General features: G+C 37.2%; 1 protein-coding gene across 1 annotated transcript in view; it reads left to right on the top strand.

Moving 5' to 3' along the window:
• The window catches only part of ADAM22 (ADAM metallopeptidase domain 22), a 228,201-nt gene that overhangs the window by 175,716 nt on the left and 33,109 nt on the right, over window positions 1-19,376 (top strand). Inside the window, 10 exon segments of the mRNA XM_029928462.1 lie at window positions 605-704; window positions 3,141-3,212; window positions 3,447-3,539; window positions 7,378-7,458; window positions 10,481-10,531; window positions 10,758-10,821; window positions 11,417-11,522; window positions 13,901-14,020; window positions 17,299-17,467; window positions 18,972-19,086. Of these exon segments, the coding sequence (XP_029784322.1) occupies window positions 605-704; window positions 3,141-3,212; window positions 3,447-3,539; window positions 7,378-7,458; window positions 10,481-10,531; window positions 10,758-10,821; window positions 11,417-11,522; window positions 13,901-14,020; window positions 17,299-17,467; window positions 18,972-19,086 (971 nt within the window).

Consider the following 19,376-nt stretch of genomic DNA (forward strand, 5'->3'; position numbering starts at 1 on the left):
ATTCCCCACAGACAAACCTGCCCTCCTACAGAACCACAGTGCAACCAAGAAGACCATTTCATTCCCGCCCTCATTCAAGATTAGCCCTCTATTTCATAAATACAAAGGTTCAGAATCAAGCATCGTGTTTAATTTTTATGTCTTTTAGCATTCTTCAGTACAGAACAGCTCCTCAGTTTTTCTCCTCAGTTGACTTTCAGGACTTTGACACCTTCATAGATTACAAATCACTTATTTTGTAAGATATTCTGTAGTTTAGGATCCAGCCTGTTTTATTATTTAAGAAAGACTCATTATGAAATAAATTATTTCTAACTCTCTTTGATAGAAAATACAGGTGTGTGTGTGTTTCCTTTGAAAGTGTATTCTAGCAATGAATAGCCCATAGTCACAATTAGTCACCAAATGAATAATTTAGAAATGTACTGGTAGAATGAACGTCTTATGGATTTAACACAAATGTTGTACATAAGTGAAATTTATTGTTTCATTTTTAAGAATAATGTTACAGTTTTAACATTGTTCAAGTTTAAGACTAACATACAGAAAAAGGAGACTAAAATTGTACCCAGTTATCAGTTATTGCTTTCCTTCTGTGTTACAGGTATTATCTTCCTAAAAAGTTTACCCAATGTAATATTGAAGAGTATCATGACTTCCTGAATAGTGGAGGTGGTGCCTGCCTGTTTAACAAACCTTCTAAGGTAATAAGTGTGATTGGAGTCATTAGTGATTAATCTTTAAAAGTAATAAGTAGTTATCTTATAATCTGTTATAAGCACAAGTTTTTAGCTATTTGGTCTTACAAAAGAAGGCTTTCTAACTTGGCTTATATGTACATGTACTAGATATGTGAGCTATCTTTATTTTATTTATTTTTAATTTTTAAAAAAATCTTTATTTTTTTTTGGAGAGAGAGAGAAAGAACACAAGCCAGGGAGGGGCAGAGAGAGAGAGAGAGAGAGAGAGAGAGAGAGAGAGAGAGAGAGGGAGGGAGACACAGAAACTGAAGTAGGCTCCAAGCTGTCAATGCAGAGCCCAACACATACGAACCACGATATCACGACCTGAGCTGAAGTTGGACATTTAACCAACTGAGCCACCCAGCCACTCTAAAATATCTGCACTTTATTTTATTTTATTATTAATGTTTATTCATTTTTGAGAGAGAGAGACAGAGACAGAGAGACCGAAAGTAAATGGGAGGAACAGAGAGAGAGGGAGACACAGAATCTGAAGCAGGCTCCAGGCCTCTGAGCTGTCAGCATAGAGCCCAATGCGGGGCTTGAGCCCATGAATGCGAGATCATGACCTGAGCCAAAGTTGGAAGTTAACCAATTGAGCCACCTGTGCACCCCTAAAATACCTGCATTTTAAAGTCAGTTTACAGTTTAGGCATTTGGGGCTATTCTGATGGGAATAGAAAGCAGTTAGAAAGACTCTGTTCTTTCTGAAAAATGATTAGCTTACAAAGATGGTGTCATTTGCCTTTTTTCTCATGTTCTTGGTCCCTTGTTTGTCTGGATATGTAGTCACAACTCATACTGATAGAAAGAGGGGCATTTCTTCCCACATTACTCCCCACCACTGCCTTTCAGAATGAGCAGTATGATTAAAATGACTATTATTTCTCAGTATAAAAACCAAGGCTGCTTAAAGCAGAAAAGGAGAGTCTTAGTGTACTTAGACTTTGTCAGAGGCTTTTCCAACGCTCAGGGCATCTTCTGTTTATGGACTTGAAAGTAGGCCTTCCTCATGCATTTGGAAGACTGCACGCAGTAGAAAGCTTTGCCCTTGTTAATTATGCGAGCCATTCCATGCTTCTCTTCACCACAGCAATGAGTGACATTGCCTTTATAATCATTTTACCTGGTTTCATTCTCTGTCTGTTCCAGTGAAATTTAGGAAGAGTATCATATTGCCTTGAAAAGCAACTTGGCAATTCTAAGACTGCAAAACTTCAGAAGGGATATTTGAACTAAATCTCTGCTGCTGTAAATGAAAAACAATTCAAGCCTCTTTACCAAAATAACTGACTATTCTGAACTCAGAGTAAAAGAATAAGTGTGTTTTTCATCTCGATAAGTTTTGGCTTTCAAAGCTGTCTCATTTGTTATGATCCCTTTCAATGGAAAATAGAATCTAAAGATGTGTTGATTATTTTGTAGGAGAGGAGAGAATATTTGAAATCAGGTGGGGGTTTTGTTGTTGTTATTGGTGCCTTTTTTAATTGTGTTTCCCCCCTCTAGTTAAGAAAGTGTATGTATGGGTGTGTGTCTGTGATAGGTGTGTGTTCCATTCTATAACACATAAACTTTGATGACCTTCTGAATGAGTATTATATAACTGGAACATAGCGGCTACCTACTAATTCTAGCTATCAGCTTAAGGAAAGTTATGCTCAAAAGATAACATAATTGATTCAGAGTTAAAAAATAAAATGGTCTTAAAATATACTCTTTTATAGGCCAAAAGTTGCTTCCATCTCTGGGGCAAATTATTAATTCTGTTATCTGCAAAACTATGTTAATAGGAGGAGCTCTATTTTATATTAAATAAATCAATGGGTTTATTAATTTTTGTGTTTTCCCGATTGTCTATGAAATAACTTTCTATTTTACAAAGAGATATAGTTAGTAGGTTTTCACAGATAACTGAATATGGTTCTCACAACAATTTGATGCAGATGGGCAGCTAATATTATTATTATTCTTGCTTGAAATATTGAGGCCCCTGTGCTCAGAGAAGACAAGCCATTTGCCCAAGATAAGTAGCTAAGGCAAGATTTGAACCCAGACTTTCTGTCCCCAAAACCCTGTTTCCTGTTTGAAATGAAATTTCAGGGGTCAGTCTGGCTTGAAACCAATCGATGGCCAGATCATCTTTATTTTGGTGGAATTTACTAGACTTCATATGTATATTACATATGAAAACATAATTAAATCTGAAATGGAAACAGAAGTAGACACTTTCGTTCTAAAGTTCCCAGTTTTAAAATTCTAAAGTTAAGCTTTCACATTTGGGAAAATAAAAATAAACTTTGAAATGACTGATAGGTGTGTCACATGCATAGGTGTGGCACTATGGTCCCTCATAAAGTCTTTGATCTGGATTTTTCCCTTTATGGCTTCATCCCACAGCTTCTCGATCCTCCTGAGTGTGGTAATGGCTTCATTGAAACTGGAGAGGAGTGTGACTGTGGGACTCCTGCAGTAAGTCTCTGGGTGTTTTGATTTCTTACTATTTTTTTAGGTTATTCAGGGTCATTCCAGGTCTACACATTGAGACCTACAGAGCTGGTATTATGTCTGGAAACTTTCTAGGATATATGGAAGAAAGATTATCATTGGGGGGAGGGTTCTATGTGCATTTATTCAAAAATATCCTGGAATTTTCAGGAAAATGACACGATTTTCTGATGTTTTACAAATGTTTATATTTCTTAGGAATGTGTCCTTGAAGGAGCAGAGTGTTGTAAGAAATGCACCTTGACTCAAGACTCTCAATGCAGCGATGGTCTTTGTTGTAAGAAATGCAAGGTAAATATATGTTAAGCCCTGACTAATTGACAGAAAAGAGGATACATTTGATTAAATTGTTAAGGCAGGGGTAAATATAATGTAATAACAATAGAAGTGTCTAAGATATATTCAGTGACTAAGTGCCAGTGGGCCCAGTCTTGGACCATGTAAGTCAGAGAGCTGGATCCTAAACCTTGTTCATCTCCTCAGTTTGTCTTGCTATTACTGCCTCCCTGAGAAGCGTGCACGTTAGATGAAGCCAGGTGTTCCTAACCTTAGAATGATGTTGTTCCTTTCTTTGTAAAGCCAAGTGGCTGTTCAGTAGATTTTTTCTTGCCACTCTGCTTGGTCTGGTTCTTGCATTAGCTATTGAGAGAGAGCAGAAGCTGTATTTTTAGGCATGGTAACACTTCACATGAGAGTTTGGAATGCATCTTTATTCACATTATCTGTTTTCATCCTCCCAAACGCATCCCATTCTTGTCTTCAAATATTTAAGCCTTAATATCAGGACAAAAAATTATTTGAGGCTTATTTTTTTCAAATAAATCTAATTTTTTCTCTTCTCATATAAAATATGGCACAATATTTTACATTATCTCTGAGGTTTACTATCCATCTTGGTATGTGTTTTTTTTTTTAAGCAGAGAGAACCTGAGCAGGAGAGGGGCTAAGAGAGAGATAGAGAGAATCTTAAGTAGGCTCCCTGCTCAGTGTGGAGCCCAATAAGGGGGTCAATCCCATGACTCTGGGATCATGACCTGAGCTGAAATCAAAAGTCAGACACTCTACTGATTGAGCCACCTATGTGTGCCTAGTCTGTACATTTTATGGAGGCAGTGCCTGGGACCTACCCAGTAACTGCCACAGGTTCTTAGTAAATATTTGTTGAATGAAAAATATGTACAACATAATTGCTGATTGTCTAAATTTAGTCTAATGGGTTAAGGGAGAATGGGTTACAAACCTATCATATTAAGTATCTACTGAGTGTGGAAGATTGTGCTAAGCACTTTCATCTGGTATCACTGTCTATCTGGGTTTCTCAACCCTGGCACTATTGACATTTTTGGCTGGATAATTTTTTTGTTTTGTTTTGAGGGTGTGTCTTGTGTACTGTAAGTTATTTAGCCACATCTCTGACTTCTACTCATTGGATACAAACACCACCCCTCCCAACCGTGACAACCAAAAATATTTCAAGACATTGCCAAATGTTCCATGAGGGGTAGGATTGCTGCTGGCCAAGACTGCTGTCTTAGCTAATGCTTACAACCACACTTTTGGGAAAGTTATTATCCTTATTTTTCCGGTTGAGCAACCCTGGTCTCAAGGAAGTGATAGAACCTGCATATGCTCATTGAGCTATTAAAGAATAGATGTGAAGTTACTTCCCAGATCTGCTGGCACATACGTGTTGTTTCCACTTTATCACTGTCTCTGGCAGCTTTTTAAGACAAGCCAGGCACTGGCAGAGATCTCTGAAAGCACTTTCTAAAAAAGGAAGATAAAATCAAGCATGAAACAGACATTTTTTAAATTTGGGCTGCGTCAACTGTATAATCTGTCAGCTTCTCTACTGCCATTACAATGGGTCTCCAGTCATTTTTTTAAATCTTCCACGTTTCAAATCTGCCCATTTATAAAATGCCATTTTTATTTAGAAGTGTAGAATTAAGGTCTTTGTGATATGAACATTTCAAGGAACAAATATTAAATAATAGAATTACAATATATACCATTAACTGTCATGATTAACTATCTCACAGAGTAAGCTGTGAGATAGAGCTATAGCTCTACCAGTCATGTAAGAGCTTTTTGCCACTGTCTCTGTCCTGCATTCCCAGCTCTCACTCCCATGCTAACGTCCTGGAGGAGCCAGAGGCAGGATTGTGAGTGGAGGAGGGAGATTAGAAAAACAGGAAGTGAAATCCTGTGTATCTCTATTTTTCTGTATGTATTTATGCTAAAGTATCTATGAGTCACAGTTGGCAGGCATTCTGTGTAAAGGGTCAAGTGTTAAATAATTTAGGCTTTGTGGGTTATAAGCTCTCTCTCTGTTACTGAACTCTGCCTTTGAGAGCAGCCATCGAAAATACAGAAACAAAGCGTGCCTGGATGGCTCAGCCTAATTAAGTTTCCAACTCTTGGTTTCAGCTCAGGTCATGATCTCACAGTTTCATGAGTTCAAGCCCGTGTTGGGCTCTGTGCTGACAGGGAGGAAGAAGCCTGCTTAGGATTCTCTCCCTTCCTCTCTCTGCCTTTTCCCCACTTGCACTGTCTCCTTCTCTCTCAAAATAAATAAATAAACTTTTAAAAAATTTTTATGAAAAAAATACAGAAACAAATCAGCATAGCTGTGTTCCATTAAAACTTTATAAAAACAGATGGCCAGCCACTTTTTGTCCTCAAGCCATAATGTGCCAACCCCTGCTCTATCTAACATTGCCCATTGACTTATTATTTTTCTTTACTCATTAGTAAGTTCAAGAGGGCAGGAATTTGGGTCACTTTATCTACTGTATATCCCAGCACTTAGAGCAAACTGTCCTTCACTGGGCTTTCTTTCAGAAGTTTCTTGGCAGTTCTAGAACATTTACACTCTCATATACACTCCATTTTAAATCTGCTTATATTTCTGAGATGTTCTAAAACTGTGGCTTACTTGCCCCAGTCCCAAAAAAATTGGAAGGACTAGAACCAGATAATATGAATTTAAATTATCTTGCTTATTTCCTTATTTTCCTGGCCTATTTACTCCCACTAAAATGTGAGTTCCTTGCCAGCAGGATTCTTAACGGTTTTTTTCTCCACTGAATCCTCAGCGACTAGAAAGTGCCTGGCACGTTTTAAGTGCCTAGTAAAAACTTGGTAAATGAATGAATACTAATTTTGTTTGGATCTTCTAAAAACTACCTGTTGAAATTCTGAATGGAGTGGGCTGTTCATATTCTAGGAACAATAGCAAACTCAGGTGCCTGGAGGGCTGTGAGCAAGGGAGAGAAAATGGAAGTTAGTGGGGTAGGGAGGGGCCCCCATAAAGTGTGTGTTTGTGTAAGTAGACATAAAAGCATAGAATTTGTTAGTATTTTGGAGAGAAAAAGAGAATGACGTGGAAGAGGAGAGAAGGAGGATGATGACTTTGTGTATCTGTTTGTTTTGTTAGGATAAAGACTCTAGCAATTTATAAATTCAGCGAGCCTAAAATTTTATTTGTAACCCCTACACTTATGAAAAGTATTTCAGGTAGTTGAAAACAGATAAAAGAGAAAAAACAAAAGAGGAAAAACTCTTCCCGTATACCGGTGTACAAATAATAGAAACATTAGACAAGAATAAAAGACCAAGCCATAGATCTATATAACAATGAGGCAGGAGATAAAGGACAAGATGGGAGGAAATAGCTGTGCCAGAAAATCCAACGTTTGCAATTCAGCTTGGAATGTAACATTCAGATTTTTGGCAGATAAGGCAAAGAAGAGTAATGTGATGAAGGTGCCAGTAAGAAATGAAGAGGAAAGTGTAAATCCAGAACCTTTTTGGGAGGAAGAATTAGTAGAACTTGGACTGACTTGTACTTTTGGGGAGAGGTACCATCAAGATGTACCCTGTTTTAGTGGATATTTTAAGACTTCTGTGTGATGAGTATGCAAATTATTTCATATAAGAGAAACTCTCTCTGAAAACTTATTAAATGAACATTTCATTCGGTAACTGTGGTTTTTACAGACTATCATCTTAAGACAGTTTAAAATAGTTTTATCCCCAAATATTCATTTTGCTTTTTTAAAGATGATAGATACCGTGAGAGATTTTTTCTTCTTCAGTTTTACACATTGATTTTTGTTCATTTTAGTTTCAGCCTATGGGGACTGTGTGCCGAGAAGCAGTAAATGATTGCGATATTCGTGAAACATGCTCAGGAAATTCAAGCCAGGTAATTTACAAAATCATTACTCTAAACCTGACGGGGAAAGGGCAGGGGTAGCTGTAGTGCCCTCGCCCCCAGACAAAATGTAAAGGGACATGATGTCATGTCTTTCCACATCAGTTCTCATTCTCTCTTTCCTGAGAATTCAAGTTTCTATGATCAAAGCTTGAGCAGATATTCAGCATAATTTTATCTCAATGTTGAACTAACCTAAGACTGCATAAATGCCTTAACTATTTTGTTTTTGTTTTAAGGAGAGAGTGAGAGGCAGTTGCTTTTTTGTCTAATTTTCTCTTCAGCTGGTTGAGACAGGAGCCAGCCAAGAAAAAGAGACCCACAGAACATTGGGTTGTGAGAAGGGATCTGTTCTGTCTTGACTCTTGTTGATCTGAGACCTGCATCACTCCACCCATTAATAACTGCTCTTGAATTTAGTGTCAGGTAGCTGTAAGTGGAGAAGATGGGGGACCTGATAAACTTCGGTGAGAGTTCACAGATTTCACTTGGTCCTTGTATATACAGACAGTCTTCAGTTGGCACGGTGATGCAGGACCGTAAAAATGACCATGCAGGCTGAAGTCATGTAAAGTCATCTTAATAGTCAGTGGGAAAAATGGCACTTGTTCTGTGATCTTTAAAAAATGTTGTTAGCCTACTAAAACTTCTCTTACTCTTGGTTTTCAGTGAATAGGGAAAATAAAAAAATAAACCAGCATTTATTTAGCACGCTAAATTAAAGCAAACATTGAGAGTTAAAAGCTTTATTTACTTTTTTTTTTTGTAAAATCCTTATCAGGAGTAGTTTGAGCTGTGCATGCCTTCTGTTCAGAAACCTTAAGACCCATACTAAACATCTCTTCTGTGCCTTGTCCAATTGTCAGACTCCCTTCTAAGTTTGGATCAGCTTTTGACATTTTAGCCTTTGTACTTTCAATGTCATGAAATATCTCCAGCAGATGTTAAGATGTGAAAGTGAGGTTGTTTTTTTATTTTATTTATTTTTTGTTTTTTTTTTTGTTTTTGTTTGTTTGTTTTTGGTTTTTTGTCAAACAGAAGTATCAGCATTCCTAGTCAGTGATTTTTTTTTTTGCTGTAACTCAATTTACATTTGATTTGAATTTCACTTCTAGTGTCATTATTTTTCATTGCTTTTCTGCACTTCCGTCTTTGCTGGCCAGTTCCCTCTGATGATTATCTAATTTTATAAAATGTCACATGCTATTACTCAGAGACAGAGAGGTGTCACAGCTACACCCTTTGTTGTCTGTGCATGAACGAAATGCATACGGGCAGTGGCCAGTCCCTGGCAGACTTTGTGAGAACCAACAGGGTGGATCACTGTCCGTAATGGGCACCTGCCATGTACCTAGTGATCGTGGACTAATGAGCTGGCAGCAAAGTTTGTGCTTTATGCAATTACTTACAGTCAATATGCTGTGGTAACTCACATTGAAACTGTGTCATTGGGGTACTGATGTCATTTACAAAACTGTGGGAACTGAAATTCATGTATATTGGAGTCATGCAAAACAAGGACAGCCTACATATTTTTCTTCTACAGAAGAGGGATTTAGTAGTGGTAAACCTGTGTTAATCATTAAAAATGTTTTATTTTAAAGGTAGTCATCCTAAGAGACCAAAGATCTTTCATGTAAAAGTATTTTCTTACCATATGATTAGCATTGTTTTTCTAAGTTAACATGTAGTGATGATGAGGATACAATTAATGATTGCCTTATATGTTCTTAGGGGGAGAGTATATTAGAGCAACTTCTTTGGAAATACAATAAGCAGGAGTTTTTAAAAAAAGAATCTCAAATCCGAAGATGGCATATAAAGATGCTCTTGTTGAATTGGTTGTAACAGTATAAACTGGGGATAATTATAAGTGAATATTGTAGTGCAGTTTATACTGTGGTTTGTTAGCACAATGCAGTGTACTACAGCTATTAAAGATACTCCCCACAAAAAAACCTTATTATGACAGGAGGAAATTCATGTGATGAAAAAATAAAGGGAAGAAGCCAAATATAAGCTATTACCTATAACTTGATTGTCTACCTGTGTTTAAAAATCAAATTTTGGCGACACCTGGGTGGTTCATCTGACTCTTGATTTCGGCTCAGCTCATGATCTCACAATATGGACTTCGAGCCTGGCGTTGAGCTCTGAGCTGACATTGTGGAGCCTGCTTAGAATTTTCTGTCTCCTTCTCTCTTTCTGCCCCTCCCCTGCTCTCACACTTGGTCTCTCTCAAAAATAGATTAAAAAAATAATAAAATAAATAAAGAATAAAAAATAAAGTTTTGTGAAAAAATGTAAAGAAACAATGTACCATAAAATAAAAAATTGTCTTTGGGTGGTGGGAACATGAGAGACCTTTTTTTTGCGTTTTTACTTTTTTTACATTTCTTAACTTTTCTCAGGTGAGTGTATAATTATTATAGATAGGAAAAAATGGGTAATAAATTTAAATATTACTGTTCATAAAGCCACACAAGAATGCTTTACAACTTTCTGCAATTGCTACAAGGGAAAACTGAGATTATAAAATAGCAAGTTTTTTCTAATGTGCGCAACATGAACTTCTGCTCAAGAGTGAGGGCTGTGGTGCTTCTCCTGGTAAAAAAAAGAGGAAACTAGCTATTGCTCCATTTATGTTGGCCTCCTCCTTGCTTTTGTTTTGCACTCTTGTTTTTCTTGCTCTGAGGAATGATGAATCTGTATAAAGCAAGATGCTCTGAAATGTTGGGGTTGACTGAGCCAACCGCTGTGGGTTCTTTTTATTTACTACTATGTAATCAACTGTTTTTGCCTCTGGTAGATCCATATTTTTAGGGGAAAGTGCACCAATTGTTGTGTTTCCTTTTGCTGTCTCTTGATCTTTTTTGTTTTTATTTTTAGATGTTTTAAGACACCTACCCATATTATCAGACTTTTATTTATTTTTTTAAATGAAAACATTTCAGGGATATCAGCCTGATATTTTGCTGTGCACTTGGTTCACAGTTCTGTTTTCATTTCCTAGTGTGCCCCAAATATTCATAAAATGGATGGATATTCATGTGATGGTATTCAAGTAAGTTACTTCATCTTTACCTAAATCTTTCATGTGTGCCAGCTTGAAAGAAATACTGAAATCTAATCAGAATATGAAAATCAGTTTAACTGTTTTGTAATCCATTCTGAAGATAAAAGGCTTTATAATACTCATCTACTAGCTTTCCCAGTAGTATTTTCTTTTTCAGTGATCCAACATACACAGACACTTATGCATCATTAATAGGTACGCTTTTCCATTTTAGGGGATTTGCTTTGGAGGAAGATGTAAAACCAGGGATAGACAATGCAAATACATCTGGGGGCAAAGTAAGTAAATAGCGTAGCTTTATTGTTTTTACAGTATGATATCAGGCCACACGACCTGTGGGCTTGAAGTAAATTTTCTACCACTTTATGACTGGGGGAATCTCACTGCAAGTCATGGAAGGGGCACTTTGGTGGAAATTAGAGAAGAGCGCCTCCTTTGAAAAGACACCTGGCTGGTTGGTTATGCCTCCGGACAAGAAAGAAGGTGCCTTTGCTGCAGGCAGGCAACGTCCACCCCAGAGTGTGCAGCCTGGGGGATGGAGCAAACCTGGATTTGAGCTCCACTTACTCTGCTCTCAGCAGAATGTCCTGAAGCAAAACCTGTACAGCCATATGGAATGGACACGGACCTCGATAGGGCACCCCTGGCCTAGTACCATGGCAGTTTAGCTAGTATGAGTAGTCATGAAGAATGTGGCTGAGTCATGGGTGTCTGTGGTAAAGGAAAGCTCTGGAGAACCATGGTTACAGTTTCTGGAACTGGCCACATTGTCGTGAAGAAGAGTCCTTAAATGGTGCCTTTCCCTCACTGCAGACCATTTGAGCAGCCCACGTGTTCTATCCCTCACTGATAGAAAACTCTGTTCTGCTTCAGAGGTGACGGCATCAGACAAATACTGCTATGAGAAACTGAATATTGAAGGCACGGAGAAGGGTAACTGTGGGAAAGACAAAGACACGTGGATACAGTGCAACAAACGGTGAGATGATGTTTGCGCAGAGTTTATCCCTTAGTTAATCAAAGTGTTACTTCCTCTGTCTCATTTCCTGTTCTCTGCATCCTCCAGAGCATTCTATTGTCTGGCCACTTCATCTTTTCACCGCATCCAGCCCCACTTTGCAGAAGGCTTCCAAATCTTAACACGTATGCTGGCCTCTCCCCAGAGGCCCAGGTCACACTTGGAGCTGCCTCAGCACTTTCTCACCTAGAAGGCTTCTGCTAGCATCTCAAAAGCAACAAAACCTAAAGCCACCAGAATACATACTCAATTAACTGCCTCTGACTTTTCTAAACGACCGTTTTTGTTAGAGGTCATCATAACTCACTGTCCTTCAGTTTAGAATCCTCACAATGGTCCTTGATGCCACCATCTCTCTGACACATTGTCCAGATGCCAAATCATGGCCATTCTTCCCTTTTACTCCCTCACCATTTGTCTTTAATTCATCTTTTCATTTCCTTTCCTATTGCCCCAACTCAGACCTATGTTAACTCTTCAACTACTACAAAGGCCTCTTAACAGTGTATTAAGCCAGGAGCCTCAGTTGGTTAAGTGTCTGACTCTTGGTTTTGGCTCAGGTCATGATTTCACAGTATGTGAGTTGGAACCGTGCATAGGGCTCTGCACTGACTGTGCAGAGCCTGCTTGGAATTCTTTATCTCCCTTTCTCCCTGGCCCTCCCTCTACCTCTCTCAGCACTTTATGAATTATTTCTGGGTTTATTCTAGAAATAAATCATTTCTAGGGTACCTGGGTGGCTCAGTCCAGTTACTTAAGCATCCAATTCTTTTTTTTTAAATAGTTTATTGTCAAATTGGTTTCCATACAACACCCAGTGCTCTTCCCCACAAGTGCCCTCCTCCATCACCACCACCTGTTTTCCCCCCTCCCTCTTCCCCTCCAACTCTCAGTTCATTTCAGCATTCAATAGTCTCTCAAGTTTTTTGCCTCTCTCTCTTCAACTCTCTTTTCCTCTTCCTCTCCCCCTGGTCCTCCATTAGGTTTCTCCTGTTCTCTTGTTAGACCTATGAGTGCAAACATATGGTTTCTGTCCTTCTCTGCCTGACTTATTTCGACTGAGGTTAAGCATCCAATTCTTGATTTTGGCTCAGGTTATGATCTTACAGTTTGTGTGTTAGAGTACCGTGTCAGACTCTGTGCTGACAGCATGGAGCCTGCTTGGAATTCTCCGTCTCCTTCTCTCTCTGCCCCTTCCCTACTCTCTCTGTCCCTCACTCTCTCTCTCTCTCTTTCTCTCTCCTTCACTCTCTCAAAAGAGATAAACTTAACAAAAAGTCATTTTCCTCTTCTCTGAGTTCCCATAGCCTTTTGTTCTATTATTATGGCCCTTGTCCCAGCCTCTCTGTTTTATTGTTGTTTATGTGTGCAATTCTCATCTCACCCAGAGTGTATTTCCTTGACCATGTCTTTTTTGCTTTGTATATCCTAAAGTACTTTGTAAGCTCCATGCACATAAATAACACTTACAAAAATGTTGACCATCTCTTCTGTGTTAAGAAAGCATTTTTGTTTATGATAGATATAATAAAATGAAATAACTTTTAAAAATTATCTTTTAAGGATTAAAATTAATACATTTTTCTATGTTGGTGATAGATGTAATTTCTAATTTTTCTCTTTCCCTATCTGATAAAGCCTAATATTTCCATATGTAATTTTGCTAGTCTACTAATCATTCTTGACAAGATATTTATCAGTATATATATTTAAAATTTTGTATCTTACTAATTACAATGTTCAAGATACAGAAAATATGTCTGATAGTATTTTATGCCGGTGCAAATATTTTACAAGTTATTATATATGGTAGTTGGGAGAATAGTGGAATATATTGAAAAAGGGATCATGAGTGTGTGTGTGTCTATATTTATATATAGACACATCCACCCCCCATAATTATTCTTTAATTTTGGAGAAGCAGGTTGAAAAAGAGCTGTATTCCAAAAGAATACTCATCCAAAGGTCATTTATTCATTTACCAAAAATTATAAAATGTTTTAGCATATCCAGTAGTTTGTTCTATGGAGAGAGATTCTGATCTAAAAGAAGTCTACTCCATGGATAATTTCCTTTAGACAAATAACTTGAACTAATGGACTGTAAAGGAAAAGCCAGAACGCAGTTAGGATTTTGGTGCCCTAATAAGAGTTTCAGAAAAGACACTTTTTAAAATGGGAGACAAATTAATTTGGGCTTATTTAGCTTGTAATTTGAGCACATAAAATATGGTTGATGAAAAACAAATGCTAAAGTGAGATAAGATTATTGTTCTTACTATACATGGTTTGTTCTCTCTTTGGGGAAAGAAGTAAAGAATTGGTATTTTTTTAACACAGGGATGTGCTTTGTGGTTACCTTTTGTGCACCAATATTGGTAATATCCCAAGGCTTGGAGAACTTGACGGTGAAATCACATCAACTTTGGTTGTGCTGCAGGGAAAAACATTAAACTGCAGGTAATGCTCTACCTCTTTCCATGAGAATACTGGCCATCTTACTTCTGAGGACTGCCGCGTAGAATCACTTCTGTTTTCAGGTTCCATGCATGTTAGCAAGCCAACATGGAATTTAGCCAAGAGAGGTGACTGAGTTGAAAAAAGGGTTGCAAAGAAGATATGAATTACTTTCTGGAGCTATGTTTAATAGGTCAGTAATACCTTGTAGGGTTTGGTTTGCATTTTACTCCTAGTAAGGAAAATGAGTGAGAACTCCTGGATAAAATCAGTGGATTAAATATATGCATCTTCTTTTACTTCCTTCTGAAATGCCACTAAAATGATTCTACCTGGATCTTTTTTAGAATTAATTTGTCTGCAGGGAGGCAAAGAAAGGGGGAGGAGACAAGAGCAACAAAATTTTGGAGCATGGAAAGCAAATGAATGTATGACAAATAGTTGTTAAAACTAAGACAGCTGAATCCCTAAGTCAGTAATGGGGAAAACTGAGAGCTAACCCAGTATATAAACTCAATTCCCAAAAGGCTCAGAAATTGGTAGCATTATCTATTTCTGCATGAGGGAGTAAAGGATTTGGGGCCAGGAAGGACTAAAATAAAGAAGATAGTTGAAAGTCTGCTAACATTACTTCCTGACTCACCTAACGGGATTGCTCACCCTCCCAATGAAGATTTGAGCTTTACATTCTGCAGATTAACAAAGTGGGTTTCCAAACTGAAGGATAGCCAGACATATTGATATCAGGGTGTATGGAAGTAGTCTAGCCTCATTGATGTTCAGCCAGAAAGCACTAAAATTTCCTATCATTTAGCTGATTTCCTAACTCAGTTACAAGCAGTTTGTCAGACATGTGAAGAAAGTCTCTAACACACATACACGGAGAGAGATTAAAAACAGCCAGACAAAAAGGCACCTGTCAACGTTTATGAGACATAAGATATTTCTATCAAGAAACCAGAATAGAGTGCTATTTAATGAAGAGCAGGGGTGCCTGGGTGGCTCAGTCGGTTGAGCATCTGACTGGATGCCAGAATTGTGGGATTGAGCCCTGTGTCGGACTCCATGCTGAATGTGAAGCCTGCTTAAGATCCCCTCTCTTTCTCCTTCTGCACCTTTCCCTGGCTCTCTCTTGCATGCTCGCTCTCTAAAAATAGGAAAAAAAATAAAAAAATAAAAGAAATGAAGAGCACTCATAGAAATAACATGCTGTTGGAAATTTTAAAATAGGGAACTAGAAAATAAACTCAGTAGTTGAAATTATCTCCCAGAAAGTAGGGCAAAAGCAGCAGAGGAATGGAACACAGAGAAAACGTCACCAAGTTGGAATAGAAATGATGAACAGAGAAAAGAGCAGGGAAGAAATTGTCAATGAGTGCCTTTAATTATCTACAATGGATAGACTTGAGTTTCTACATTGACAGGCTCACCGAGTGCCAAATACACTGAGTGAAATTAGGGGCATATTTAAACATATCATTGTGAAATCTTACAACCTTAGGATAAAGAAAAAGAATCCCAAATGTTCTCAGAGATGGGGGAAAAAAAGGATCAGACCTGGATCTTATTAACAGGAGCCCCAGGAACCAGAGACAATGGAGAACATGATTTTCAAACTCAGTTCTGTACTCAAGCAAAACATCAATCATGTGTGAAAGTAGAAAATAGAGACATTTTTAGATACTTAGGTTGCCCCCAAATTTATTCCCCTGTACCATTTCTCAGGAAGCTATTGGAAATTGTACTTCACCAAAATGAAAGAGTAAACTAAGAGAAAGGCTGTGCATGTAGGAAACAAAATACCCATCATGAAGACAGGGCAATCCTGCAGTGAATGGTGAGGGGACGTCTAAGGGTTATAGTTTTCCACAAGGTACAGTAAACAACCTGATCATGTAAGAACAGGGCACATTCCAGTTAGAAACTTCAGGAGAGGTTTCTACAGGAAGATGAACTGATGCTGAGACACCTCTTGGGTACGGATTTGGGGTCACCAGAGTTTGATCAGTTTTACATTAGTGACAGATTCTGAGAAAAGTAGGCAAAAAAGACAACAAATAAGAGACTTCATAATCTGAGGGAAAATGAAAAGTTGCACGGGAAAAGTAGAGGTTTAATTATGGCACACTGTATCACGCAACTGAGTGACATTTACATGGTCATAATAATGTGCCTTTTAATTATTGATTTAAGTACTCATTAGACAAAATTTATGATGGGGATATAGGAGAAAGCCATAGAATTTTCAAATTCCATAGAAGGAAGTTTGATAGTATCTTAATTGGAAAATCCAAAAATAGTAACACTCATTATTTAAAAATATGTGCATAAATAACAAAAGAATCAATTAAAAGTAGAGAGTTTTTCCAAGGAGGACTATATGGTGGAGGAGAGAGCACTGAACCACTTTACTGTATTTAAAAAACTGATTTAGGGGCGCCTGGGTGGTTCAGTTGGTTAAACGTCCAGTCCAGCTTTGGCTCAGGTCATGATCTCGCTGTTCGTGGGTCCGAGCCCTGCACTGGGCTCTGTGTTGACAGTTGAGAGCCTGGAGCTGCTTCGGATTCTGTGTCTCCCTCTCTCTCTGACCCTCCCCTGCTCGCGCTCGCTCTTTCTGTCTCTCAAAAATAAATAAAAAGCATAAAAAAATAAAAATAAATAAAAATAAAAAACTGATTTATCTGATTGACTCTTTAAACTGTATGCGTGTGTCATTTAGATAAAAAATAAAAATAATGGAGATTTATGTGCTGGCATTGACATGGCACCATTTGAATAAATCAATTATGATATACATTTTAATCTCATTCTCGTTTTTTGAATTTCCATATAACATGTAGGCTTGTTCTATTGAATAGTGAAGTTATAAAATAAATTAGCAACCTTCTTGGGAAATGTTAACCCAAACGACTTCTCATGCTTGCTTGAAACATGTTTGAAATCTTGAAACCTACTTAGTTACCAAATGGCTTAGCAGTAATGGCTCACTTGACTTGTACATGATAGCCAAGGCAAAATGATAAAGGTATTTCAATTCATGCCTTTGCTATAATAATTATATTTAATTTCTAAAATATGTCAATATATCAAAGGTGTTAGGTCAAAAGATTCAATAGCTTTCTTCATGTAAAGAAAGAAAATGCTTATGCTATTGGTTTTTATTAAATAATGAGTAGAAAATAGAGAGGGTAGGATTGCCCATGTTTTAGGTTTTTAAAGCAGATTCTCAAAACAAATGTGACTTAATGGAAACCCATTTTCTTTTTGCTTTCTGTTTTTAGTGGTGGGCATGTGAAGCTTGAGGAAGATGTAGATCTTGGCTATGTCGAAGATGGGACACCTTGTGGTCCCCAAATGATGTGCTTAGAACACAGGTGTCTTCCTGTGGCTTCCTTCAACTTTAGTACTTGCTTAAGCAATAAAGAAGGCACTGTTTGTTCAGGCAATGGAGTAAGTATTCAGTATCTTGCCATAGGGAAACTCCTCTATTCTTTTATATCACAGAAATAGATATGACCCTAATGTGCTTATATTGTAAAAATGGGAAGTATGTTTATCCATGTTTCTAGCTGGTATGTAAATAGTTATTTGGTCATAGTCTTTGGAGTATTTCTGTTGTGTAAGCTGTGTAAGCTTGGGAATAAGAAAAAGTATAATTTTCCTAACCAAATTCTTCTGTTTTTCTTTTTTATCATGTTAATGTGATCTCATGTAATAGATGTATAATGGCAGGTTTTCTACAAGTAATCTGGGAGAGAAATTTTAATAAACTGTAATGGGAATTTTAAAAAAAGGGTGTAAAAAGGAGGATTATTGGCCACAATATTTAACAGTTAATATTGTCCAGGCACTGAGCAATTAGTACAAATCCTAATTACCTGCTGTGGCCACACCAAGTGTGTATCACCTGAGATAACTCCTTGAAATAAAAACTGAATAATTCAGGGAAATGTTTATCAAAAAATGAATAGAAATAATGGCATTGTATAAAAGACTAAATTTTATTCTTTTTGTCATATATCTGATATTGTCAGTCCTAGATAACAAAGTTTGTAGCTTAGATAAACATGCTTTATTAGTGATGATAGTTTTATCATTTTCAGTTAGGAATTCCTATACTAATAAAATAATTTTTACTTCTTTTTCTTTTGGCATGTGCTATGATTTTCTTTCTACTCTCACCAGATTATTTGCTTGTATAGCAACTAGCCATATTAAGCAGTTGAGGTGAAAGATCCCTGTCCTGAAATTGTAAACCTTTAATCCCAGTCATTCCTTGTAGATTCCCAGGGATGTGCCAAGAAGTTTCTTAGGGAGATTTTACTAGTAACTCTTTGCCAAAGGATAGGAATTCTGATGGCATATGAAAATAGAGAAGGCATGTAGTAAGTAAGTAGTTCTGCTCTTATAGAGGGGTTTGCTAAGTCGTCTTTCTTTAATAAGTAGGAAGATGTTAGTGGAAATGCTTTTTGGGCAGAAAAGGGGAAAAACATTGGAATTATTTCTTGTTCATTCATGCTAATGACAACAATGTCTTCTGACATTGTTCTTTGGAAGAAAAAAATTTTGTACTGAATAATTCGCAAATGATTGTATTTCTGCTATGTATTTTTAGTTTTAAAAATCTCCCTCCTATAAATCTTTTTAAATAAAAAAATAAAAACCTCCCTCCTATAAAATTTAAGTTAATGAAATTCAAAGAAATAATTTCATTGATTTCTTTTTGGACTGTAAATTCATCTTCCCTGTTAAAATTTATTATTCTGCTGATCTCTAGAAAATATTATTTTGGATACTTAAGTGAGAAATAAGGTAATTAGTATGAAGAAGAAAGTACTAATAATTTTTCAGGACCATCAAAGTCTAGGCATATAACAGTTAGAAATCAGTATTTATGTTTCATGCCATTGTATCAGAGAGTTGACATTTCCTCTGTATTGATCTTGGATTTTAGGTTTGCAGTAACGAGCTGAAGTGTGTGTGTAACAGACACTGGGTGGGTGCAGACTGCAGTACTTACTTCCCTCACAATGAGGACTCCAAGACTGGCATTACTCTGTCTGGCAATGGTAGGTACTGGATTTGGTGCCATTACATAGTTTTTAGACATTATACAAGAGAACTCTTCAGACAGTTCTATTTAGATTATAATTCAACTATAAAATACAACTAGGATCTACAGTATGAAATGGATATTTTCCATTAAATTGTAATCATGTGATTACAGTTGAGCCTCATCTTGTCCTACATTAGTCTAAGATTTTTCAAGTAGTCTATTTTTGCGGGGCTGACAACAAAACCCTAGCATTTCTTTTAAGTGAAGAAGTAGTAATCCTATTTCTGAACTGTCTGAATTTAA

The sequence above is a fragment of the Suricata suricatta genome, chromosome 2 (genome assembly GCF_006229205.1).
Source record: "Suricata suricatta isolate VVHF042 chromosome 2, meerkat_22Aug2017_6uvM2_HiC, whole genome shotgun sequence".
Taxonomy (NCBI): domain Eukaryota; kingdom Metazoa; phylum Chordata; class Mammalia; order Carnivora; family Herpestidae; genus Suricata; species Suricata suricatta.